General features: G+C 36.4%; 1 protein-coding gene across 7 annotated transcripts in view; it reads left to right on the top strand.

Annotated features, from left to right (window-relative positions):
- RARS2 (arginyl-tRNA synthetase 2, mitochondrial) overlaps positions 1-23,834 on the top strand; it is a 53,437-nt gene extending 29,603 nt beyond the window's left edge. For 5 of the 7 annotated variants that reach the window (XM_038554696.1, XM_038554692.1, XM_038554698.1 and 2 more), the window contains 13 exons: positions 1,265-1,341; positions 10,995-11,153; positions 12,702-12,808; positions 13,983-14,078; positions 16,916-16,976; positions 18,586-18,662; positions 19,129-19,253; positions 19,837-19,904; positions 19,990-20,099; positions 20,469-20,564; positions 21,668-21,742; positions 23,067-23,130; positions 23,591-23,834. In XM_038554696.1, the coding sequence (XP_038410624.1) occupies positions 1,265-1,341; positions 10,995-11,153; positions 12,702-12,808; positions 13,983-14,078; positions 16,916-16,976; positions 18,586-18,662; positions 19,129-19,253; positions 19,837-19,904; positions 19,990-20,099; positions 20,469-20,564; positions 21,668-21,742; positions 23,067-23,130; positions 23,591-23,677 (1,202 nt within the window). In that variant the 3' untranslated portion in view covers positions 23,678-23,834. The remainder of the gene's footprint in view (positions 1-1,264; positions 1,342-10,994; positions 11,154-12,701; positions 12,809-13,982; positions 14,079-16,915; positions 16,977-18,585; positions 18,663-19,128; positions 19,254-19,836; positions 19,905-19,989; positions 20,100-20,468; positions 20,565-21,667; positions 21,743-23,066; positions 23,131-23,590) is intronic. The other 2 variants (XM_038554694.1, XM_038554693.1) reach the window with 1 other exon arrangement.
- Positions 23,835-25,785: the final 1,951 nt, after the last annotated feature.

Below are 25,785 nucleotides of genomic sequence, written 5' to 3'. Positions count from 1 at the left end.
TGATACAGTTACAGAAACAGATTGATTTTTAAAATAGTTAAACCACCTTTTATTGCTCTTGGCCCCAGGCTGCATATATCCTTTCAAACTGAAATTGTGATCATCTTTTAGCAAGAGTATCTTAAGAATATAAATACAGGGGATCCCTGGGTGGCGCAGCGGTTTGGTGCCTGCCTTTGGCCCAGGGCGTGATCCTGGAGACCCGGGATCGAATCCCATGTCAGGCTCCCGGTGCATGGAGCCTGCTTCTCCCTCTGCCTGTGTCTCTGCCTCTCTCTCTCTGTGACTATCATAAATAAATAAAAATTAAAAAAAAAAAAAAAGAATATAAATACAGTCTATTACATCAATTACTTTTTTTTTTAAATTAAGGTTCAAATTAACAATATCTCCTGAATGCTGAACTTATCACCAAAGACAAAAAAAAAAAAAAAAAAAAAGTCATTGACAAAAAAACAAATATGTGAGCCAGATAAAAGAATTTTGTTACTTGGTCACCTTGAATGGGAAAGGTAATCAGGTATTTTTGAGTTTTATCTTTTATTGTTTTCCTTCAGTTATTTGTTTAGAACTAGTATTATAACACCAAGCTGATTTCTACCTTTGTTTTATTTTAACATCTACAAGTTTAAAAAGAAAGTTTTGAAATTACCTCCCATCAGTTTGTTTTCACAAGTTTTAAGCATCCAGTGTGCGGCATTATGATTTCCTTCCCCAGGATAGCTGTTTTATTATGCTTGTTTTATTATGTCTGCCAGGGAAGTGTTGGGCACTGTTAGTACCAAGACCAAGTTGGTCCTAGACCCTGCCTTTTATGAGTTCATAGTCTGTTGGTGTCTGTGAAGTTAATTGTAGTCTATTCAATATAGTGAATTTGTGATTCAGTACATTTTTTTAAAGATTTATTTATTTATTCATGAGAGACACAGCGAGAGAAGGGCAGAGACACAGACAGAGGGAGGAGAAGCAGGCTCCATGCTGGGAGCCCGATGTGGAACTCCATCCTGGGACTCCAGGGTCATGCCCTGAGCCAAAGGCAGATGCTCAACCTCTGGGCCACCCAGGCATCCCTGTGATTCAGTACACTGAACTAACTTACTTGAGTTTATGGGATAGCAGATGATATATAGCATGTGCTTGCAGTGCTCTCAGGACACATAATTATGAGAGCTTGATCTTTGATACAACTATACCTGTTCCCTTGCCATGACTGTTCTCTGCTGTTTCATTTTATAATTTTTTCATTTATTGATTATTGTGGTAGGTCTTCTGGGAACTGGCTTCCAACTGTTTGGCTATGAAGAAAAACTTCAATCCAGTCCTTTACAACATCTCTTTGAAGTAAGTGGCAAGAAACAATAGTAGAAAATGCTTCAATTTATTTTTTTCATAGGACTATGCAGCTTGGATTAATTCTTAATCCCGGAGGTTTTAAAAAATGATCTTAAAACAAGGAACTAAAACAATTTAAAATGTTGCTTTTAGTTTACTAGGGAGTTCTTTTGGTTTTCATAACCAAGTGTTTCTTTTATTTCTGTTTTAGTTGATGTGGGACAGTATTTCTCTAGGTAGAGTTGTCTTAGAATAAACACATAAGATAACTGATTCAACACAAATTCTCAAATTTTTTTGTCATTTGCTACGTTACTGCAGCTGTCTTCATGGCAGTAATTCATTTAGACTTGAAAAACATAAGTGTATACTTTTTTGCTCTTGTTCTAATGTGGGGGAAGGTACATGTGTTTCTGTGAATTTGTGTGTGCTTTTTTCCATTTCTGTCTTTTGGCTCCTTTTCCTGGCTTTTGCTTAGTGTGAACTCCTTCCTATTCTCCCTCATTTAGTCCTTAGGTTTTTGATTCTCTGTCCTCAGTTTTTCCTGGAGTTCATTAGTAAAGGTCTTCCTGTCCAACTAATCTCCAGGTATGTGTTTCCTTTTCATTGTCCTAAGTTGTTATCTTTGCTGTTTCTGGGCTTCACAAGAAGAAACACCAATACGACATCAGCCCTAATGGTGACTTATCTGGGATCAACTAAAGCTATTAGATCTATGTGTGGGGAAGAACACGTAGCAAAATAGTGCTTTACTTCTCCAGCCAACACTACCAAGAATGCTTCATCATTTTTCTTTCTGTTAAATGATTTTTCTCCTACGGCATCAGCATCTTAGTTAAGTTTGACAAAAATCACATTGTAATTCTTAAAGATCTTTAAGGGTTTGTAATTTCCTCTGGAGTCTAGGCCTGCACTGCACTTTTAATGCCTACATTTTGATTTAGAATATTAACCAAAGGATTTTTTTTTCTCTTTTCCATCAAGTTTTATTGATAGGCAAGAGTTTCAGAATTAATAATTCTTTATAGTTGTCTATAGGTAAAGCATGCCACCTTAGTGCCTGGAATTTTTATGTTATTATCTTTTTAAAACTTGGAATAATGGCAAGTATTTTTTACTACAAGTTTAGTGCACCTTTCTTCAGTTCCAGGCCCACAGAGACAATACATGGCACAGAAAAATACAAATACAAATACCTGCTTGGAGACCTTGTGTCATTGGGAGACCCATTTTTAAGAATTTAGAGATCTAAATTTTTAGAACTTTATATAAAAGTTCCTATTCTCCCCTTTCTCCCACCCCTCCTCAAATATTTTATTTAATCCTGAAAATACTTTTTGTTGCTCGTAATATTTTAAATATTTTAATAAGGTCTGTTTTCAAACTTCACAGAAATGTAAATGTATGTTTCTTTCTATTCAATGTAATATAAGTCTTCAGGCTTTTGAGACTCATAAAAAGTGGGAGATTGCATATCTATATAGAGGTTGTTAATTGATGGATGCACATAAGGAAGGAACAAGGGCTAGGGTAGTTCTATGAATAACTGAAACCTCAAGGAACAATGGCATTGCTTTCATTGAGTGTTCTTTTTGCCTAAAAGCTTCATAGGGAAGTAGCATTTATAAACAAAATAGAACAAGTCAAATATACCCACCTTGCTGTTTGTAATAAAAGTTAGAAATCTAGTAGGGCGCTCACTGGCTCTCCTCCACAGAACTTCCTTTGCAAGACAGAAAAAAAAAAACAAAACAGAATCTAACGTGGCAGTCTCCAGGTTTTTTTAATCTTTCTGCTAATTTTTACAGATCTAGTTCAACATTTTAAAATTATAGTTTTCGGAACACCTGGATGGCTCAGCAGTTAAGCTCTGCTTTTGTCTCAGGGCGTGATCCTGGAGTTCAGGGATTGAGTCTCACATCAGGCTTCCTGTGTGGAGCCTGCTTCCCCTCTGCCTTTGTCTCTGCCTCTCTCTCTTTCTCTCTCTCTTTCTCTCTCTCTGTCTCTAATGAATGAATAAATAAAATCTTTAAAAAATAATAAGATAAAATTATAGTTGACATTGTGGATTACTTTTAACAAAAAATGTGTTGAAAGCATAAATGAGAAATGTTTTTCCTTTTTTTTAACTTTAGGCATGTATTAATAAATTATTTTATCCTGTTCCTGAAAGAAAACCTGTACTTTGGTTGGAACCCTGGTTTTCCCCTTGTCAAATTGTAGTTGTAAGCTTTTTGAGAGGCAGGACCATATTTTCCTAATCTTTTATTGCCAGCCCCAAACACCATGCCTTGTCTTAAATTTTTAATGAATTTGATCTTATAGTTGTTTTTGTCCCTTTCTATACCTTCCGTTTAAGTTGTGTGATATAAAACCTATCGTATAGCTCCAGGGAAGAACTTAACTATTGTAGGATACACAAGTTACCATTTCTTAGAGCCAAACTTCATCATGCAGTCTACTGATGAAGAACCCAAGGGCCAGACCCAGGATTCCAGCACAGGTAGTCTGGCTGCCAAGTGTTCACTGCACTTCCCTGCCCTCCACTGGCATTGCAGAATGCCTTTCTGACCATTCATTGCCATTGGTTGTAATTACTTATGTAACATTTTCCCCTTTTTTCACCCTCAAATTGCTATACCAGGAACACAATTGGTAGTTTACCTTTGTCGCAGTTTCAACTTTCCAGGGTATCTGTTTTGGATTTGGCTCTGGCCATTCAGTAGCAGTTTGTGGCCTGCCTCCTTCTGAATGGCACCACAATCAGCATCCCCCATTTCAGTTTCTCAGTTTTTGTATATGGAAGATATAGGATAGTTTTAGTATTTCTTTTCTGTGATAAAAAATATTTGACACTACAGTCATTTCTCTACTGCATTCCATTTTTGTGCTTTGCTTTATTACTGGTTTTTCTATGTACCTATAGTCATTCTTTTCCCATGATGTTTGGGTGTGTTGTGTGTGGACTTGGAGCTTTTGTTGGTCATCCTTTAAAACCTTTTATTAAGTTGCTTTAATTTGTTTTCATAAAACGGAGAACATGGTTTTATAATGAATGGTTCATCGCCCTGAATTAGCTAATGAGTTAAATAACTAATATATTTGCTGTTTAGAATTCACAGTATTGGTTCAAAGAAAACATATGTAGTAACCTTTGGAACATGTATCAGAAAGCCTTTTCACTTATATCAAAAAGAAATTTCTTATGGTAAAAACTTAAGTTTTAAATCTAAATCCCGGGATCCCTGGGTGGCGCAGCGGTTTGGCGCCTGCCTTTGGCCCAGGGCGCGATCCTGGAGACCCGGGATCGAATCCCACGTCGGGCTCCCGGTGCATGGAGCCTGCTTCTCCCTCTGCCTATGTCTCTGCCTCTCTCTCTCTCTCTGTGACTATCATAAATAAATAAAAATTAAAAAAAATAAATAAATAAATCTAAATCCCGAATATATGGGTGTCGTCATCATTTACTTTTTTACTTGTTTTAATGATAATTTTTAAAAGTAATTTGAGTTTCTCCTAGGTTTAAACTACTTAAATGGACCTCGGGGCCTGGGTAGCTCAGTTGGTTAAGCATACAACTCTTGATTTCAGCTCAGGTCATGATCTCAGGGTTGTGAGATCGAGCCCTGCATTAGGTTCCACTGGGTGTGGAGCCTGCTTAAGATTTCTCCCTCTGCTTCTCTCTCCCTCTCTCTCTTTAAAGAAAAATAAAATAAAATAAAGGTACTTGAGTGGACCTTGATAACATCTAACACTGTTTTAAGAATGTATAATCCAGTCTTTTTTTTTTTTTTTTTAGAGATTTAGAACTTGGCTCATTGCATGTTGCTTAGTGATGAATTTTGATAATCATAGAAATACCTCTGAAATATGAGCAGTCTCTCACAGAGATAAATATTATGCCAATAAAGTATGCATTAGCATTATACCCTAACACTGGCATTTATAAAGGTAATGTGATATATTGACACAAATAATATAAATTTTCTCTTAAGTTCATAATGACCTCAAAAGTATTTATTATTTTTGCCCTTTCTAAAATGATTTGAGATCATTATAGTGATAGGAATTTATAAAAAGACATAGGAAATTAGAGAATACCTTGTTACCTAGGTTAACCAACTAGGTAACAGTATATTAGAGATTTGACTCTGAGTTTCCTTAGAACAGTAGCAAAAAACAAAAAACAAACAAAAAAAGGCAAGTAGAATATAGAACAAGATCAAAGCACCAGATTCATGAGTGATAATATTTACCTGCTCTCGTTTTTTAAAATGTTTTTAAAATCTCAAAAAATTTCTCAAACTTAGGAAAATAATTCAAGACTAAATCAGTTCTAGACATATATGGGATTATTATTGCAGTTAGAAATTTTTATTTAAAAAAAAAGAAATTTTTATTTTATAAAGACTTGAATTCAAGAGTTCTTTATTGGTTAGATCACATTACTTTTCTTCAGATGAAGGGACTGTGAGCCTTAGTTTATTATTTTACTCTTTATTTTTTTTTACTCTTTATAATATATATGCATAATATATATGCAAGAAATAGTTGTTAAATTATAAGCCTAATTAAATCTGAACCCAGGCATACTTTCGAGAGTGGTTTTTGGTTGTTTTTTAAGATTTCATTTATTTGAGAGATAGCTACAGAGATAGCATGAGCAGGGAGGAGTAGGAGAACCAGGTTCCCCTCTGAGCCTGACGTGGTGCTCGATCCTAGAATGCTGAGATCATGACCTAAGCCGGAGGCACATGCTTAACCTGCTGAGCCACCCAGGTGCCCCTTGAGGGTGATTTTAAGGGTCATCTTAAGTCATTGTTAAAGATTTCTCATCTCCTAAATCACACAGAGTTCTCCAGACTTTTATGTGCATCTCAGGATGGGGCATGGAGTCTTCTTCTTAGCATCAGTCCACGTTGGTCTTGACTGATGTGCCCAGTATCTAAGCCTACATAATGACCTGGGGGCAACCCAGCTCTGCTTGTATGATCAACTTCACCTGGGAGATCTTTGCTGTGGCCCAGTTCCATAGGCCTAGGAATCAGTCTCCCTATGTGGAGATACCGCAAACCATTTCCCTCAGAGGGCCCTCTGCCATACTAGCGACTACCCAGCTTTTGTTTTTTCTGGGAATGTTTCCATCTCCTCCTCAAATTAGGCAATTCTCCTTCCCTCTCTCCTGGCAGCTTTTCTGTTTTACCATTGTTCTTGACCATCTTCCCCAAAGCCACTAGTCTTTCTCCCTAACTCTTACTCTTTTGAGGGTTACTAAATATAGCTCACTTTTGCATTATGATAACTAAAAGGGACACTCCATTGTCCTCTGAGTATTCTTAGAACAAGGATGGGAATACTGATCAGGGCCAGAGTACACGTTAATAGCTCAGTGATTATCACATCCCATTAAGATGTGCAAAACCTTTTTTTCAGTATGAAAAATGTATATTACTATGTACTATTACTAATTTATTCAGGAAGTTAATCATTATCACCCTTGAATAAAGAGATATGGATATTATTATAAAGAATAAGAATAGGAGATTCCAATATTGAAAGAAGATGAGTAGACAGAAAAATACTAACTATATGCTGGTAATTATATACTAATGAGGAGAAACTTGATAATTCAAGTTATTTTTTTTATCTAACAAGTTTTGATTTTATTCTTAACTGATATATTGATTTTTTAAATTATAACTGTTAATTTGTTTAAATTTCTTTAATATTTATCATTAGAAATCCATCTCAACCAGTTCTGTAAGAAATTTCTGATCAAGACTTGAAACATTAAACTAACAAGGAGTTTGTTTGAGTTATAATCATGAATTCATTATGTTTTGTCTGAAAAATGAGATCAAAATTAAATGGATTTTAAGATAGAAGACAAATATACAGTTAATAGTGTCTTTTAAGTTATGCTAAACATTCTTAGCAGTTATTCTCAATTTTAAGACAAAAATAACCAGGGTTGGGGTTAGAGTCCTGTACCAAAGAATTAAAGTGTGTCTATCTTGCTAATGATATTCTAGAATCAAATTTAGAGATTAAGAGAGAGTAAGAGGGCATTATATACTGCTTTTACTTTTTGCACTTATTTCTTTACATATAGACAGATCATCTCAAGAGCTAACTGTAATTATCCTGATTAAATTAGAAACAATGTCATATGCTTTTTGGGAATAGCATCTAGAAATAACGAAAGGGTTAATATTCCCTTAAAGAAGTCTTTTTTTTTTTTAAGATTTTATTTATTTATTCATGATAGACACAGAGAGACAGAGGCAGAGACACAGGCAGAGGGAAAAGCAGGCATCATACAAAGAGCCTGACGTGGGACTCGATCCAGGGTCTCCAGGATCACGCCCTGGGCTGCAGGCAGCACTAAACCGCTGCACCATTGGGGCTGCCCTCCCTTAAAGGAGTCTTAAACATTTAGTTTATTCCGTAACAAATATAGCTCACTTTTGCATTATGATAACTAAAAGAAAAATTATTTCCATCCTCAAGAATATTTTGCTTAAGACACATTCTTATTATTAAATCTAAATTTAAAATTTCCTTTTTATTCCTTTTGTGTCTAGATCTAGCCTCAAAAGGAAGTCTTCAAAATGCATATTTTCTAGACATAAGAAGTTTGTGGTAACTAAATTTAAAATTGTCTGTAATACATAGTATTACATTTATTTTGTGAAGGAAAATGCATTTCCTTCCTAAAATGGTCATAAATGTTAATAATTACAGTTTTTATATTTAGTGCTTACAGGCAGATTGTTAAGTACTAATTAAGGCTCTTGTATTCTGCTTGATAGTGTCAGTTGATGATTTTCAGTAATGTTTGATTTATAACTATAAATTGCAGAAATGCTGAGATTCTTCAAATATTAGGAAGCATTTGGTTTTATTTTGTTTTAATTATTTTTATTATAGGTTTTAAGAAAGGGAAAAAGTTCTGGTAAAATTTTTTCTAAAAATATTCTTATCAGTAGTTCACAGGCATATTAGATTTTTAAATGTTAGCTATTTGAGTTTAGAGTCCTAGATTTTTTTTTTAAAAGCCTTTTCTGAAAATAAGGATATTTTGTGTATGTTGGCTTATAAATGGTGTGTGAATGTGCATGTGTGGTGGGTGGGTGTGGGTGTGTGAGAGAGAGAGATTTTGAACCACAAAACATTTAGAGACCTATGTATGCATTTACTCCTATAGGCTGTCTGTTGAGCATTTGTCAATGGATAGAGAGAGATAGGTCATTCAAAAGTTAAGAAGTCTGTCTACTATCTTACAGTGACTGTTTTCCTACACCTTACCAAAATCATCATCTTGTTTCTGACTTATTCTGGACTTACTTCATAGGAATACATGGAAATTAATTTTCTGTGATATGTGTGTCGGGTCTCCTGAGACCACCATCAGGTTTGGTAACTCATTAAGAAGACTCATAGGATTCCACATATAGTTGTACTCAGAGCTATGATTTATTAAAGCAAAAGGATGCAAAGCAACCTTAGTAAAGGGAAAGGCACATATGATAAAGTTTGTCAAAACCGGGTCCAAGCTTCCAAGAGTCTTTTCCTCGTGGAGTCATACAGGATACACGTAGTTCCTCCTGCAACAAACTGGGACAACATGCACGAAACGTTGTCCACCAGGGAAGTTCGTCAGATGCTCATGCTCAAAGTTTCTATTAGAGTTTGATCGTGTGGGCACCCTCTGTACTAAAATGCCAAACTCCAAAAAGGAAAGCAAGTATTTAGCATAAACTGTATTGTTTTCATAGTTTAAGCACAGTGACACATTGCTATCACGTTGGTGGGAACATTTCCCAAATCCAAGTTCCCAGATGCCAGCCAAGGGCTAATCTTGCAAACAGGACATTTTTAAGAATAGCAATCTCAGGCCTACTATATTAACTCTTCTGCACAATGTGCTTTAAAAGAGGGGGAAAAATAGTTTTAACTTTGGGGGGAATATTTATTCATTAAATTCTGCCATTCCACTAATTAGCACAAGCCATTTATGACAGGTGAGACATTTTGACCATGACGTAGATGTTTAATGCCCTGTTTTTTTGCTGGTAGTATCTACTGGGTATAAGCCATATTACAGTTATTCCAGTGTACTCTCCAGCAATAAAATCACTTTATCTGCCACTGATATTTTGATATTACTTTAATAGTTTAGATACTTCATATTTCTCTGGTAATTTATTTGCCAGTTTTTATTACTTTTATCCTACCTTCATAGCTATCTGGAAAAAAATAGGGGAGAGTAAGTTTATCATTCATGTTTTGTCCTGTAAGTGAGTTACAACTTAGAAGTCTTTGGTGGGGAGGGGGGGCAGAGGGTGCAGGAGGAAAAAGAGGGAGAGAGGGAATCTTGAGCAGGCTCTACACCCAGGGCAGAGCCCGAGGTAGGGCTTGATTTCACAACCCTGAGACCATGAAATCAAGAATTGGACACTTAACTGTCCACTACTAGAAGTAAAATCTTTAAAGCCTATATGAATAACTTCAGTACTACTTGAGGTGCAAAGTTAGTGTTTTAACATCATTTATTAACCTTGCATTTTGGAGACTGAAAAACTATTAACGAAGTTATGAACTGGAAGAGTCCTTAATAAGCCATCCAACTCCATTACTGTCATTAAGTAGGGACAGAACTAAACCAGCCAAGACAGATGATGCAAAAACACTCTAGAAGTAAATGGTCCACACAGTTTTCAGGAGCCCAAGTCAGAGTGTAAGTAAGCTAACTATGCAAAGGCCTTACTGGATCACCTATTTTATTGATCTTTTGCAGATTAGAAAACAGTTTTAAAAATCTTTTTTAAAACAACTGCTTGATCAATCTTTGGCTTTTCTTAGCCAGATTGAACCATTCTACTTTCTTTGACCTTTTCTCAGAGAAGTTGCAGCAATAATAATTTCCCTTTTTGTTTAAAAAAAGAAGGAAAGAAAGAAATGCTAGCTTAATCTAACCTAAGCATTCTTAACCTAAGAGTCTGTGAACTTGGGAAGGAAGGAAAAAAAATTACGCATTTTATTTTCCCTAACCGCTGTCAGAAATTTGGCATTTTCTTCCACTAACTACATCACACTTTAAAAAAAACAATAGCTGGATAACTATTCCAATGTATTACCCCCTTTATAAGCATATGTATTTTACTTTATGCACTTAGAAACGTTTTAAGAAGGGGTCTATAGGGTTTAGTAAGGGCTCATGGCAAAAAAAAGAGAAAAAAAAAGGTTACACTCTGATGAGGGCAGTTGGCTGTCCTTTAAATGAAATAAAAAATAGTGAAAGGGAATAAAGGGGAAAGGAGAAAAAATGAGTGGGAAATATCAGAAAGGGAGACAGAACATGAGAAACTCCTAACTCTGGGAAACGAACTAGGGGTGGTAGAAAGGGAGGTGGGCGGGACGTGGGGGTGACTGGGTGACGGGCACTGAGGGGGGCATTTGATGGGATGAGCACTGGGTGTTATTCCATATGTTGGCAAATTGAACACCAATAAAAAATAAATTTATAAAAAATAAAAACAAATGTAAAAGCTTAAAAAAAAAAAAGAAAAAAAATTTTCAGGATTGTGGTTCTTTTTTCTTCCCCTGAAGGTAACTTAAGTGACTAACATACTTCATTTAATGTACTGTTGTGCTTTTAGGTTTATGTACAAGTTAATAAAGAAGCAGCGGATGATAAAAATGTAGCAAAATCAGCACATGAGTTCTTCCAGCGATTAGAACTGGGTGATACACAAGCACTTGCACTGTGGCAGAAATTTCGGGACCTGAGCATAGAAGAATACGTGCGGGTTTACAAGGTGCCCACCTACTCTCCTGCTTTCCTGCGATGCGGTGCAGCTCTTGACTGGTACTACTGAGTAGTGAAGTTGCTTCTTTTTTTTTTTTTTTTTAAATAAGCTCTGTACCCAACATGGGGCTTGAATTCATGAACCTGAAATCAAGAGCCATATGCTCTACTGACTTAGCCAGCCAGTTGCCCCTTGAACTTGCTTCTTAATAAGCTCATGTTTTATTTTTTTATTTTATTTTTTTTTAATTTTTTTATTTATTTATGATAGTCACACACACAGAGAGAGAGAGGCAGAGACATAGGCAGAGGGAGAAGCAGGCTCCCTGCACTGGGAGCCCGACGTGGGATTCGATCCCGGGTCTCCAGGATCACGCCCTGGGCCAAAGGCAGGCGCCAAACCGCTGCGCCACCCAGGGATCCCTAAGCTCATGTTTTAAAACTAGATTTGTCACTCAGTTGAAAATTAGGACTCTTGAAATACTATTCTTTGGGCTGAAAGTGGAGCTTCAAAAACATCCTGTGAACTTCACAGACAAATACCAGGTGGCATTCTGGTACTTTGTTTCAGTCTGGTTTCTCTTTTCTCTCTACTGTTCATTCCTTTTTCTTAATCATTTTTTTTTCCTTCGCTTCCTCAGGCCTGTATGTGAGGCATATAAATCTGTTCATTTGATATTTTAGAGGATAGGAGAAATACAACAGTGAATAAGTCCTTTTGTTGTGGACTTTACATTCCAGCATGGAGACAGACAGCAAATTAACCAAATTAAAGACAATGGGAATTAAACAACATACGCAGTATGTTAGGTGGTGACAATGCTATGGAGAAAAGTGAAGCAAGCAAGGGGAGACAGAGTATGCTGTCTGTGGGTGGAATGAAAAGAGTTTCGTTAAACCCATGTGTCTGGAGTAAGGAAGCAGGAAACTTGAAGAGGATGTAGAGTGGAGCAAGATATAGGATGTTGTTCAGGGCTGTCCAGTTGAGATTCTTGCTGTGACAGAGATGTTCTGTGATATGCTGCTCAGCATGGTAGCCACTAGCCACAGGTGGCTATCGAGTACTTGAAGCATGAGTAGTGTTACTGAGAAACTAAATTTTCAATTTTATTTAATGTGAATAGCCACGTGGGCCTAGCAACTGCTGAATGGGACAGCGCTGTACTATTGTGAGGACTCCTATGTGGGAGAAGTTAGAAGGTTGAACAGGGGCAGCCTGGGTGGCTCTGCAGTTTAGCGCCGCTTTCAGTCCAGGGCAGGATTCTGGAGACCCAGGATCGAGTCCTGCGTCGAGCTCCCTGCATGGAGTCTGCTTCTCCCTCTGCCTGTGTCTCTGCCTCTGTGTGTGTGTGTGTGTGTGTGTGTGTGTGTGTGTGTGTGTCTAATAGATAAATAAAATCTTAAAAAAAAAAAAAAACGGTTGAACAGAGGAGTGACGTGATCTTGATCTAGTTCTTATCTTCCCCATCTGTGTGACAGACTGTAGAGCATCCTCTTTTGTCTGGGGGCAAGATAACAGGATATTTAAGTAACTTACTTTTTTTCTGAACCCTTTTAGCGTCTAGGAGTACACTTTGATGAATACTCCGGAGAATCATTTTATCGTGAAAAATCTCAAGAAGTCTTAAAGTTGCTGGACAGTAAAGGACTCCTACAGAAAACAATGTATGGTCAGATTACTATTCTTTTAGTAAAGTTACTTCTTCTTTGAAAAAATTGGTATTGATTAGTCTCCCAGTAAGGATAATAGAATGAATGTGGCGTGCAGCCTTCTCAGCATTTTTTGATAGTGTTTTTTGCTGTTCAAAGTGCTTTTCTACATACAATCTTTTGCTGCCATTACAAGATCCTGGTAAGGCTGGAAGAAAAGTTATCATCTGCTCTTCACATGTGCAGAAACTGAAGCACAGAAAGTAAAGTGACCAGCCTATTGTCACACAAGCTGATAATGATATAACTGGAAAAAGGAGATAGAACTTGCATCTTCTTACTCAACCCTGCCTTTTTTAAAAACTGTATCCTGTTCAGAATGGATTTAAGGCACTTTATGTAAATAGGTATAATTTAAACTTTTAAAAGAGTAAAATGAAGGATATCAGGAAGCAGGGGCAGAAAAACTAATATGGAATTAGGAATAAAAATGGAAGATCATATACTGGGAAACTGTTTCCTAACTTCAAGTAGATTTCTAATTTAGCTTTGAGCTTTCTGTCAGCCAAAAAAACAGAAATAGTACCAGTCACAGGAGCCCACGCATCTGTAATATAGAAGCAAACCAGTCACTTAAAAGTGCCAGATTTCATAGTACCAAAGAGCACTTTCCTTCATCATCTTTATGAGAAAGACATGGAGAATGTGGTTTGTAACATCCTTAGTAATGTCTGTAAGGCAAATTTTTAGATCGGCTGTATATAGATTCTAATTTTTTATAAGGCAAGAAAGATGATAAAATTATATGGCTTATTACTCAAGAGTATTTTTTGGCATGTTAAAAATTAGCCCAATATTGAGTGCTATCATTTGAAGTAGAAAACTATGATAAACATCATATTGGTTAAACTGCAGTAGAAATCTCATTTAAACTGGGTATGTTAAAAATTTATCTAAGTACCTTTATCCAGAGGTACAGAGTTTAAAAAGGTAGGATAACCAAATATTAGTTACATCATACCCACTCTTAGATTCATGGTTAGATTCCTTCTTGTTTTTCGTCATTGATGGTTATACTGCTTATTGCTGCTTTAATAAAAAGTAGCCTCTGGTTTGCCAAAGATAATGTTACAGTATACTTTTAAAGGTCTTAATTTGTTTCTTCAGAGTTAACTTTTTGCATTTTTAGAAAAGGAACAGCTATAGTGGATCTTTCTGGCAATGGTGACCCCTCCTCAATTTGTACCCTAATGCGAAGCGATGGGACTTCTCTCTATGCAACCAGGTTTGTATCTAATGTGAAGGTCAACATCAGAATGTATATGATTTCATGTTCTTTATTGTAGGACCAGTGCTAAAGTGATCATTTTATCCTCAAAGCTGTTATCAAATCCTAGTTTCTAAATCTGTTATCATCACTTTGAAATATATTTATTGGGTTTCTATTTATTGCCAATCATAGTTCCTAGAAAGGTTTAATATCATCAGGAAAGTGACTGAAAAAACTATTTACAGTTAGTTAAACATTATAGGATTTCCACAGTGAATACATTGGTCTACAAACTGTAAAACCGAGGTACCTCATAATCAACTATAAATTTTTTCTGACTGCATATTGGCAGGAAATGTACTTAGAAGGTGGTCATAGTGGCTCAGTGGTGTCCTCACTCTGTAAAGACCATGTTACGTACACATAAGTATCAGTCCTCATTCAGACTGGTAAAATAGGCCAGGGAGAAGTAGGCCATGTTGCCTTTTTTTTTTTTTTTTTTTTTTTTTTTTTTCCCCATCTGTTTCCATGGCTGATCCCTGTGGAGAGGAACAGTTTCTGTTAATCAGTTAGAACTCAATTTATCAAGCACACTTATGTCTGGGACAAACCAATAGGAAGGAGAAGATAAGACCATATAAAAGGCACACAAGCCAGCATGGCTATAGTCAGGCACTATTGGCAAAAGGCTCTAGTGTCTTCCAGGCTAGAATTTTATATTGGATCATAAACCCACTTTATAGGATAGTTAAAGAAATGATATTTATTATTCTTGTTAACTACAGTCATTTGTTCTAAACAGCTTTATACAACCATCAGATTCTCTTACTGTACCTTAGAAAATTGATCCTTTACTTTCTGTTACTTTTTGGCATTTCCCTTTATCAATTCCATACAATTGGAGTTAGAAAGTAAGAAGTACATTTCTTTACCTAGAATTTTAAAAAAATACTAGAAAAATAGTTTGTGCCACCCAATTATTGATGGACAGATTACATAAAGAAATCCTTGAGCAGTGGCTATAAGAAATGTATCCACTCAGATCAGAGGCTCCATGTCATAATGATTATAGCTGTACTGATTTGTTTAGCTTTCTTGGGTTAACATTCATTAGGTCTAGATTTTTCTACCTATACTCTGTCTTTTCTCTTTGGGAAAATAGTTGTGTTTTTGCCACTTATTGGAATGTTTGATATTTCATTTAACTTTAAATTGAGTTTCTGCCCTTTCAGTAGGTTCCTTATAGAATACATCTATATATATGGATATAAATTTTAAAAGTTGTTAGAACAGACAAAAGTGCAAGAGAATACTTACAAGAGCACAGGGTGAGGCTGGAGACCTAGAATTTTGTTCTGAGACCAGAACTACCACCTGCCCTCTCTGGTCCATGTAGTCCGTACTTTGAAATAAGAAGCCTGGGTAGCACAGTTAAGCATGCAACTCTTGGTATTGGCTCAGGTCATGATCTCAAGGGTCAGGAGATCGAGCCCTACAATGGCTCTGAGCTCAGTATGGAGTCTGCTTAAGACTCTTTCTCCCTCTCTTTCTGCCCACCCCTCTCCTCTCTCTCAAAATAAATAAATCTTAAAAAAGATTTTATTGTTCTTCAAGAGCCAGTTTTTGCCTCTATGGCAAGTGCATGCTCTATGTTATATCAGGATCATGAGATGGGAACTAATGACATTTTAATGCTCCCAACATTTCAAAAGATTTCAGAATTTTATTTTATTTTAAGAATTTTATTTAAGATTTTATTTATTTATTCATGAGAGACAGAGAGAGAGAGGCAGAGACACAGGCAGAGGGAGAAGCAGGCTCCATGCAGGGAGCCCCATGTGGGACTAGATACCGGGTCTCCAGGATCACACCCTGGGCTGAAGGCGGCGCTAAACTGCTGAGCTACCTGAGCTGCCCCAGACCTCAGAATTTTTAAAAAATCTTCCCAGTGTCCTATATTGTTAACCAAAATAGCTTTAATTTTAAATTTCAATATTTTCATAATTTTGATTGAAATTTCATAGTTTATGGTTTTTCATTTTCTTACTAGATGCAAACTAAATCTTTTGTACTTAATCAGAGAAAGAAAAGTTGAGTTTTTGCCAAAGCACTGTATGATCTTTTACGGTGCTTTAGGAAGTATTGCTTATGACTGATTGAAGGCTTTGAAAGTCCTTGATAGTACTAATAGAAAAGTGGCTAAAAGATACCAATGTAGTTGCCACATCACCTGTATTTTGAATATGTTCTTTAAGAAAGTGTACTGCAGAAAAGTGGCACTTAGGTGATTCTTTCCATGAAAGGCTTAATTAACAAATCATACAGCATTTATATCTACAGACACTTTGCCTAGACTTATTTTAGTTAATACTATTACTACTTTTCCCAGAGCTTATATTTATTTATTTTGGCTTTTTTTATCTTTCACAGTACATTAATTATTATTGCTTTTCCCAAGGCTATTTTTTTTACTTTATATCAAAGTATGATATTAGGATTATATAATCATGGGTAGTATACCCTAGACTGTGGGATAATCAGAATTTTTTTTAAATTTTTTTTTATTTTTTATTTATGATAGGCACACAGTGAGAGAGAGAGGCAGAGACATAGGCAGAGGGAGAAGCAGGCTCCATGCACTGGGAGCCCGACGTGGGATTCGATCCCTGGTCTCCAGGATCGCGCCCCGGGCCAAAGGCAGGCGCCAAACCGCTGCGCCACCCAGGGATCCCATAATCAGACTTTTTAATTAGAAATGCCTCATTACTATGAAATAGGTAAAACAAATTTTTACCCAGATCTGCTTAGTAACTCTTAATTTATGGCCTTTTTTTTTTTTTTTTTTTTTTCAGAGACCTTGCAGCTGCTATAGATCGAATGGACAAGTATAATTTTGATACAATGATTTATGTGGTAAGTAGTCACGATAAAAAAACAAAGGCTTATGATCTCTACCTCATGAAAACTGCAAAGATAGAAATTATATGCCATGTTGAAAAACTGGAAAAATAATTTTGTCAAAATTTAAAAGGAATTCAGTGTTAAGTTTATTTAAAGTGGCAACCACTATGTTAAAAAAAAAACTTAAAAGTGAAAACATTTATATTGCTTTATAAAAAAAAAAATAAACCCAAATCAGGAAAATGGTTATGTGAAATGAATATGTAGAGGTTACCATAATGTACTTTTTTTAAAAATAACTTTTTATTTTAAATAATTAAGACTCACAAGTCGTAAAATAGTACAGAGTTTCCGTGGACCCTTCACCCAGCCCTCACCAAAGATAATATCTTAAATAACCATAGTACTTTATCTATACCAGGAAACTGACATTGGTAAAGGTCTTAGTTAAATTCTACTCATTTGGGGCACGTGGGTGGCTCAGTTAAGTGTCTGACTCTTGATTTTGGCTCAGGTCACGATCTCAAGGTCCTGAGATTGAGCCCTGCATCAGGCTCTGCCAATTCTCTCCCACACTCTCTCCCTTTGCCCTTCCCACCACTTAACAGTGTCTGTCTCTAACTCTCTAAAATAAATAAATAAAATCTTTAAAAAACAAAAATTCCACCAACTTTTGTGTGTGGGCCTAGATACGTTGGAGGGGCAGGTTGTGAAATTGTATCATTTCTAGATCATGTAACCATCATAACATTCAGAATAGACAACAATTCCATTATGAAAGAAACTCCTTCTTGGCAACCACTTAATAATTACCCCTTACACCCTGCCCTAATCCCCTACCCAACCATTGCTCTCTTCTCCATCACTATAGTGTTGTCACTTTGAAAATGTTATATAAATGGAATCACAGCAGGTAATGTTTTGAGATTGGCTTTTTTAATCCAGCATGTTGAGATCTCCCTTGAGATCCACCCAAGCTGTTATGTGCATCAGTAGTTTGTTCCTTTTATTGCTGAGAGTTATTCTGGTCTCTTCTTCCCTTTCCTTCCTCTCCATGCACAATCTCCCTTTCCCCTAAGAAAAAAAGTTGTCATTAAATATCTTATTAGAACTGAGCTTTATCCTCCTTCTTGGAGATAAAGGTCATGATAGCTGAAGGAGAAAGAATTTAAATAGAATACTCAGAAGATGAAAGTTCATCTTTCCTCCTGACTCGGTAGAGTGCTGCAGTTCTTCACTTGTAGAGCACTCAGCTTAGACCCTCTTCTACTGATATATTCTTTGTGTACTTATTTAAAATACATCAGTTGACAATGACTATAGTGTGTCAGAACTCAAATATTTGGATTTATGCCCCACCTATTTTTGTGGGTTAACTTATCACTGTTACTTTAATATTTTTAGGGGTACGCCTGGGTGGCTCAGTTGGTTAAGTGTCTACTTTCTGTTAAACTTATGATTCCAGGGTCCTGGGATCAAGTCCCATATTGGGCCACTTACTCGGCAGGAAGCCTGCTTCTCCCTCTCCCTCTGCCTGCCGCTCCCCCTGCTTGTGCTCGCTCGCTCTCTCTGTCAAATAAATAAAATCTTTTTAAAATAAATAATATTTTTTTTTCCCAAGACAGATAAAGGGCAAAAAAAGCATTTTCAGCAAGTGTTCCAAATGCTTCAGATCATGGGATATGACTGGGCAGAAAGGTAATGTCTGCACGGTTCATAACTGTCTGCTCAAGATCATTAAGGGTTTGTTAGGTCAGCCAAATCCCAAAAATATACCAAGTTGTTAAAGGTCATCGTTCAGATTTCACTTTATTTCAAGGTATAAGGGTAGAAAAGCAGATTTTTTTTTTTACATTTATGTCCTGGTTATGTTTCTAAGTTATAAATATTTAATAAATGTGTCTTTATTAGACATCTGCCTCTCAGTGGCTTTCCAAAATTCTCAATTCCTCCTTTTTCTCACAAAGGCAACTGGTAACTTAATCCCATCTCAGAGCTCTGTAAAATGAAGCTGTGTGTTTAACATCTTTTGTGGCATATAACAAATCACATCGCATTTCAGTTTATCAATTTGAAAAGCTCCTCTCTGAGAGTTCAAGTTCAGACTAGTCCCTGAAGGGCTGTGATTATATACTGATCTCATGTCGTTTCTCTTCCATGTCAGGTGCCAGCACGTGCCCTTTGGAGTGGTGCAGGGAATGAAGACTCGAAAAGGAGATGTTACTTTTCTGGAAGATGTTCTAAATGAGATTCGATTAAGGATGCTGCAGAACATGGCTTCTCTTAAGAGTGAATTCTCTTTATTGTTACAGTCATAACTTAACATGTCACTTGTATGTTTTGTGGGACTTTTGTGCAGTATGATTTATTTTGACCATTCCTCTGTTCATTTTCACCAACCTTGTCAAAATAGCCTGCACTAATGAGAGATGTGAGGGTTTTAGACTTAAACTGAATGACACCATTCATTCAGTTCAGTAATCTGAATTGATGACCCTAGGCCTCTTCAAGGACAGCCTCCGCTTTGTCATCCCACTGTTGGAGTGGTTACGCAGAATTCTCATGTTATGTAATAGGAAACAGGTCACAAATACATATGGTTCTGTTTAACCTTAGAAAAGGAAGTGCTAGCATTATCTAATATCTCCTGAGGGATATTTGTGAGAAAAGTGAATTCATGTTTCTTTCCTTTTAATGTAAGAAGGTAATGTCTTTATCCAAGGTAAATTAGTCCAAATTAGGAAAGTAAATTGCCACCATGAACCCATTTGTTCTTTTTACTGGCAGCAGACATTTTTGGAAGATTGTATCAGAATCCCTGATTCTGTACATTTTCGTGCAAGTTAAAGATAGCTGCCTTTGTCCGTTCCAGCTACCAAAGTACTGGAGAACCCACAGGAAACTGCAGAGAGGGTCGGACTTGCTGCACTCATTATTCAGGTCTGTTAAGACTGCCTCCTGTGAGACCCTCTTGTTTGGCACTAGAACAAACCCCAGCACTAAAAATTTACTCTTGTCATTCTAGGACTTCAAAGGTTTACTCTTATCTGATTATCAGTTCAGCTGGGATCGTGTTTTCCAGAGTCGTGGGGACACAGGAGTCTTCCTGCAGTACACACATGCCCGCCTCCACAGGTGAAAGCCATCTGTAGGGCAACGCTGAGCCCCTCCAGTCCTCCCCAGGGTGGGGCTGGCTGGCATGCTCCTAAGATCAAAGGTCCTGTTTACTGGGCTTCTCTAGTATCTCCTACCCAAAACTAGTTAGAAGTTCAGGGAACCACCTGTTAGGTTTGGTTTTTAAGATATTTCTTGAGCACATCTGTAAGAGTTGCTTTTATGTTTATTACCTTATTTAGAACTCAGAACAATGCTTCCAAAGAATATACTCCCATTTTTAGAGGAAGAAATAGATTAGGAAAAATTGAAGCATTTTGACAAACTTGCAATTTTATGTCCTTAGGCGACTTGTTTAATCCTTTGTTGTTTTTAAACTTTTGATAACAGTTTGGAAGAGACTTTTGGATGTGGTTATCTAAATGATTTCAACACTGCTTGTTTACAAGAGCCACAGTCTGTTTCCATTCTCCAGCATCTTCTCAGGTATGATTTTTCTAGTATTATGAAGTCTGCACACACTTAGTGAAATGACTTTTGGTGGTTTGCTGACCACTGGAGTAAATAATCCAGTAACTAGGTACTGCCTCCCTGCCACCAGACAGCAGTTTCCTGAAGGTATGGCTGAAAAGTGATTGATTACCTGCCCTTGAGGGCAGACAAAAGAGGACACAGTCAAGATCAGTCCTTGGGACTTAAAAATACCACCGCTGAATCAGTTCAGGAGCCTGACACCCTCTATGTCATGATATGAGAATAGAAAGCCTGGTAAAAGCATAAACTTGTGTTTGGGAAGAGATCGTCTTCTCCTCACCCTCCTTTATAAGTGAAGGAAAACTTCTGCCTGTGTGCAGCTTCTGTGAAACTATAAGTCCTTCATTTGCCTCAGGGTTTCAATTCACAGTCTCAAATAAATATCTACTTGATGCCCCAACACTGGGCAAGAGACCACACCTCTGAGCTCTCACAAGCATTGTTGGTGAAGCCAGACTTGTCAAGAGATATTAGTCTCTGGAGAGGATGTAGGTAATTAATAAGGCAGTTTTCTCTGATTGTCACACAGTGGTCAGTGGCTCCTTCCTGGGATCAGAGGAGTCAGTTTTCTCACATTTGGCTAATTTGTTAGAAAAAATAACTTGGTTTTCTTAGGCATTAAAGGTAGTAGTTTTTGCTAGATTATGTTCCTAAACATGGCTGTAGGCTTTTTACATTCAATTAACAGCTATGGTTTGAGTCCTTGTTCTGGTGTAGGCCTAAGGGATATCAAAATGATTCCTTGCCATCAAGGAATTTGTAAGAAAGAAAAATGTGCCTTTACATTTAAATGCACACAAGGTCTTTTTTCATATACCTTCTACTCTTTTTTGAGAGCAAGAGCGTACCTAGGGGCAGAGGGAGGAGAGCGAGAGAGAAATTTAAGCAGAGTCTCACATGGGGCTCAGTCTCACAACCCCAAGATCATGACCTGAGCCAAAATCAAGGGTCCACCCAGGCATCCCTATACCTTCTAGTCTTAATGATGTACATTATTACATCCTTACATTATTACAGTCCTCCTCAGCCAACTGCTCCTGTCATGTTTCTTTTAGGTTCGACGAGGTACTTTATAGATCATCTCAGGACCTTCAACCCAGGCACATTGTCAGTTACCTTCTAACTCTAAGGTATTTTATAACCTTGCTGTTTTCAGTTATTAAAGACAACGGAGACCTGATCTAACAAAGGACCTTTTTCTAAAATTTTCCTATAAACACACCCTTTGGCCTAAAAAGTGAGATGCCTTAAATTACAGGAATTCTTGCTTCATTTTTTCAAATCAGCAGTTAATGTTCATTTATTCATTAAGTGATAAAAGGTACAGTCACTACAGTCTAGTGACAGGAACCAACAGCTTCGTCACAGGTAGTAATGTAAGAGTGCATATGTGTTAGGACAGAGTGGACATAAGAGACAATGTTAGGGCACTCAGCCCAGCCTTGATGGATAATAGAGAGCTTCTTGGAGAGGAGTCGATATTAATTGGGAGAAGCAAGGTGGCAGAAAAGGAAGAAAAAGAACATCATACATTAAAGGAACTATAAGCATAGTCCCAGGGTGAGAAATGATTGTATAAATTCCTTTTTGCATGTATTAAGGCATTTCAGCTTATTTTCAGGGCAGTGGAGCCCATAAAAAGATTTTAAACAGACACACAGAAAAAAAATCAGTCAGCTAGAGGGTAGAAAATGAATTGGAAGGCAAATCAGTGACACTTTAACAGGAATTACATGGTAACTGTTTCAGAAATTCTGAATAGAGGTTGAGTATCTTCTAGAGCAACACCTATATCTTTCCTGTATGTTAAAATCTATTTAAGAAAAGAACTACTTGCTTTTACTCAAGATTTACTGAAATCAGATTGGTAGTTTTCTTGATTATCCTTTTTTATCTCTTCCCCAGATTTAAATAATTTTTTTTCCTTTAAATTCTACCTAGAGAAAAAGAAGCGAGAAAGTCTTATTAAAGTTAATCATTGAAATGAATTTCATAAGCATTTCTCTGGCATATTCTATTTGCTGCTATACCTAAACAGAAAAGATACTTTAGCGGAGAGTGGCCAGTATGCATGCAGTGGATTACTAGTTTTTACCTCACCTTTTCACTGTACAGAGGGGGAGAGTCCAGATGATGTGAAACTTTTCGTGCTAAAAGGTGTCTAAATGAGCAAAACTAATTTTTAGAAAGGAATCCCCTATCTCTATGAAGCAGTGAGATTGTAACTTTAAGAACTTGACATGTTAACAACCGAAATCTAAAGTTTTAGTTTAATGTGTTTTACCTACCCTGCTACAGAAAAGCAGTGAATTCAAGTCTTAACTTCTAGTATTGGACACAACTTTTAATGGTTCTATGCTTTGATTTAAGTTGAGGCTATAAGATACCAACCTTCTATGTTACAAAAGGAAATATCTACTGGTCTTCATCACGACTTCTTTCTTCCCATTTCAGTCATCTTGCAGGTATGGCACACAAGACATTGTATGTGAAAGACAGTCCTCCCGAAGTGGCTGGGGTATGTTAAGTGGTTTCTATGTAATCTCTAGCATCCTCCGATTAATATTGAGTCAGTCTTGTAAATGTTTCTAACATAGCATCTTGTGGTTCAGCTACAGCAGTGTACTTTAGACTCAGGTAGTAATTAGAATTGGGCTATAACAATCAGTGTTTATATACTTTCCAACATTGAATTATGAAATGCATCTTCCTACCTCAAGTGTTAAAGTGAGGAGTTTCCCTTATCTGAAGCTGTACTTCAGATAATATAATGATACTGTTCACTCCCACTCCCCAGCTCTTGGATACCAGTCATACCATAAGGAATTTGTCTTCCCTTACAGACAGCAAACCCTAGGACTCTGAGATACTGTTCCTACTTTAAATTAGAAGGAAGAATTACTTTTAAAAATGTTCTTTATTCACTTAGAGTTAGCCTGTTGTTAAATTGAACATTCATTCTTTGTTTTATTTTGTAGGCCAGACTTCATCTTTTCAGAGCTGTGCGTTCTGTCCTAGCCAATGGAATGAAACTTCTTGGAATAACACCTGTATGTAGGATGTAATTTCTAATTAAAATAGCTTCTAAATACTAAATGAATTCTAGTTATCTATTCTTATATGCCTTGTTTAGAATTTAAACTGTTATTCTGTATCAGAATCTGTATTTTAGTAAGCCTAAGTGATTTATCAACTTATTAAATCATTATCTAAGAAAAATCATTTTAGTTCCCTCCTGGTCAATAGGTACTACACAGAGTTTTGTAAAACTAAGATCTAAAATTCACTGTGGTCTACTGGAGATAAAAGACTAGACTTTAAGCTCCAGGGCTACATTTTCACAGCATCATTCTTCTAGAAAGTGTTCTTATAACTGAGATTATCTCATGTTTGCATCAGATCAAATTGATAAAAGCAATTTTGATTTCTTACAATAACGGATAGTTCTGAATCAATTTAGGGAGACCAGAATTAAGCCTTTTAAAGCCTTTTTGCCAATACAGCTGACAACCACTCCCAGAGAACAGATCTCATGCTTATTCTCCATTGATCTGTACAGGTAACTCTTACTTCATGAACTTGGGAACTAAATAGAGTTGAGTAATAAAGAATTACTTGTATGCATATTGTACTAGGATCTTTTTGTAAAAATTAGTCTATTAGTTAAACCATAATTTGAAATGGAGTTTCTTAAACCATTTCTTCCATATACCTGCATATTGGTCAAGGATGTTTTGTGTAATTTGTTTAGGTAACAAAAGTGGGATGCTATCATTTATCCTAAATGTTGCTACTAGAAGTCTTTTGAATACTAGTGACAATTTACTTTTACAAACAGAGAAACAAATTAGCATGAACCAAAGCTTCTCCAGTTGAATGAACATACTTTTATATTGGCAAGTATGGTATACCTTCTTAGTCCTGGAAAAGATTCATCCATGTTAAAAGTAAGTTAGCTTCCAGATTACTAATTTTTACTTAAAGTATCATTAATATTTCCTTAGCACAAACCAGCCATGGAATAAAATGTGCAATTCCTAAATCCTTCACATTTGGAGAGATGTTCCCCTTCCCAGATCTGTGGTAGCCTCCTTAGGATTTGAATCTTGAGTGAAATGATACAGGGACAGTAATGGGTAGAGTCTGGTCTTTCCAAAAGCAGCTCCCTAAAAAGAGCCCTACTACTGCCCTGACTGTAGTCCTTATAAACTTTTTTTTTTTTTTTTTTTTTTTTTTTTTTTTTTTTTTTTTGCTTAGGGCTAGCCAAGACTTGGTTTTTATGCAAAGAACCCTAAAATTCTAACATAGAAAAAATGAAAAATTTGGTATTTTGAGTTTTTTACATTTTGCATTATCTTACTGGTTATAATCAATACAAAAAGTGATCATAGATTTCATATAAATAAATTAAGTTTATTGCTGAATTTTCCCATTAACATTATAGAAAAATTTTTTAAAAACACTGAAATTTCACAAATTATTGACAGCCCAATAGTTTTAAACATACTTTATAAAAAAAAGTACAAAAGTGACATTAGAAATATTTTTTGAAGAAAAGTAGATCATCTAACTGCAAAGAAACATGAATCCAGACAATGAATGGCACAAATACAGCACTTACAGGAGTACTCATTCACCACCTAGAAGTCATTGTCTGCATTATGAAATAGATTCAGTTTGAGAAGTTAGACATTCAGTTTGTTTCTGAACTAGCCTATCTTGGTTTTGCCTCTCTTTTGTAAGAAAAGAGCTAGGTCTTTACTGCTGCTGGGATGAAATACTGTACATCAACTGGAGAACAAGGAGGGGTCGTCCTTCTCCCCTGGTACCTGAACAAGAAAACAGTTCGTACAGAAATGGCTTTGGCACTTTAACCCTTAACCTAGTCCCAAACCTTGTTATTTGAATATTGTATCCTCACGTGATTTTTTTAACACCATATCCTCTCCATTCTTTTTATATACATTATATATACAGTAATAAAATTCTTTCATTCTTAAAACAGGTTGACCCAAAACAGGTCACATTAAATCTTTGTAGCAATTCACTCAGATAGCTTTCTTCTTAATTCTTATAACACAGTTAACATATTGTTTGTTTTTGTTTAAGCTACCTTCTGGGATTGACTTAAGGCTCCAGTTTAATCCAAACAGCTTAGTCTTGGTAGGAATCT

The sequence above is a fragment of the Canis lupus genome, chromosome 12, assembly GCF_011100685.1.
Source record: "Canis lupus familiaris isolate Mischka breed German Shepherd chromosome 12, alternate assembly UU_Cfam_GSD_1.0, whole genome shotgun sequence".
NCBI lineage: Eukaryota > Metazoa > Chordata > Mammalia > Carnivora > Canidae > Canis > Canis lupus.
The sequence above is the reverse complement of the archived record's forward strand: the minus strand, read 5'-3'. Positions and strand labels throughout refer to the sequence as shown.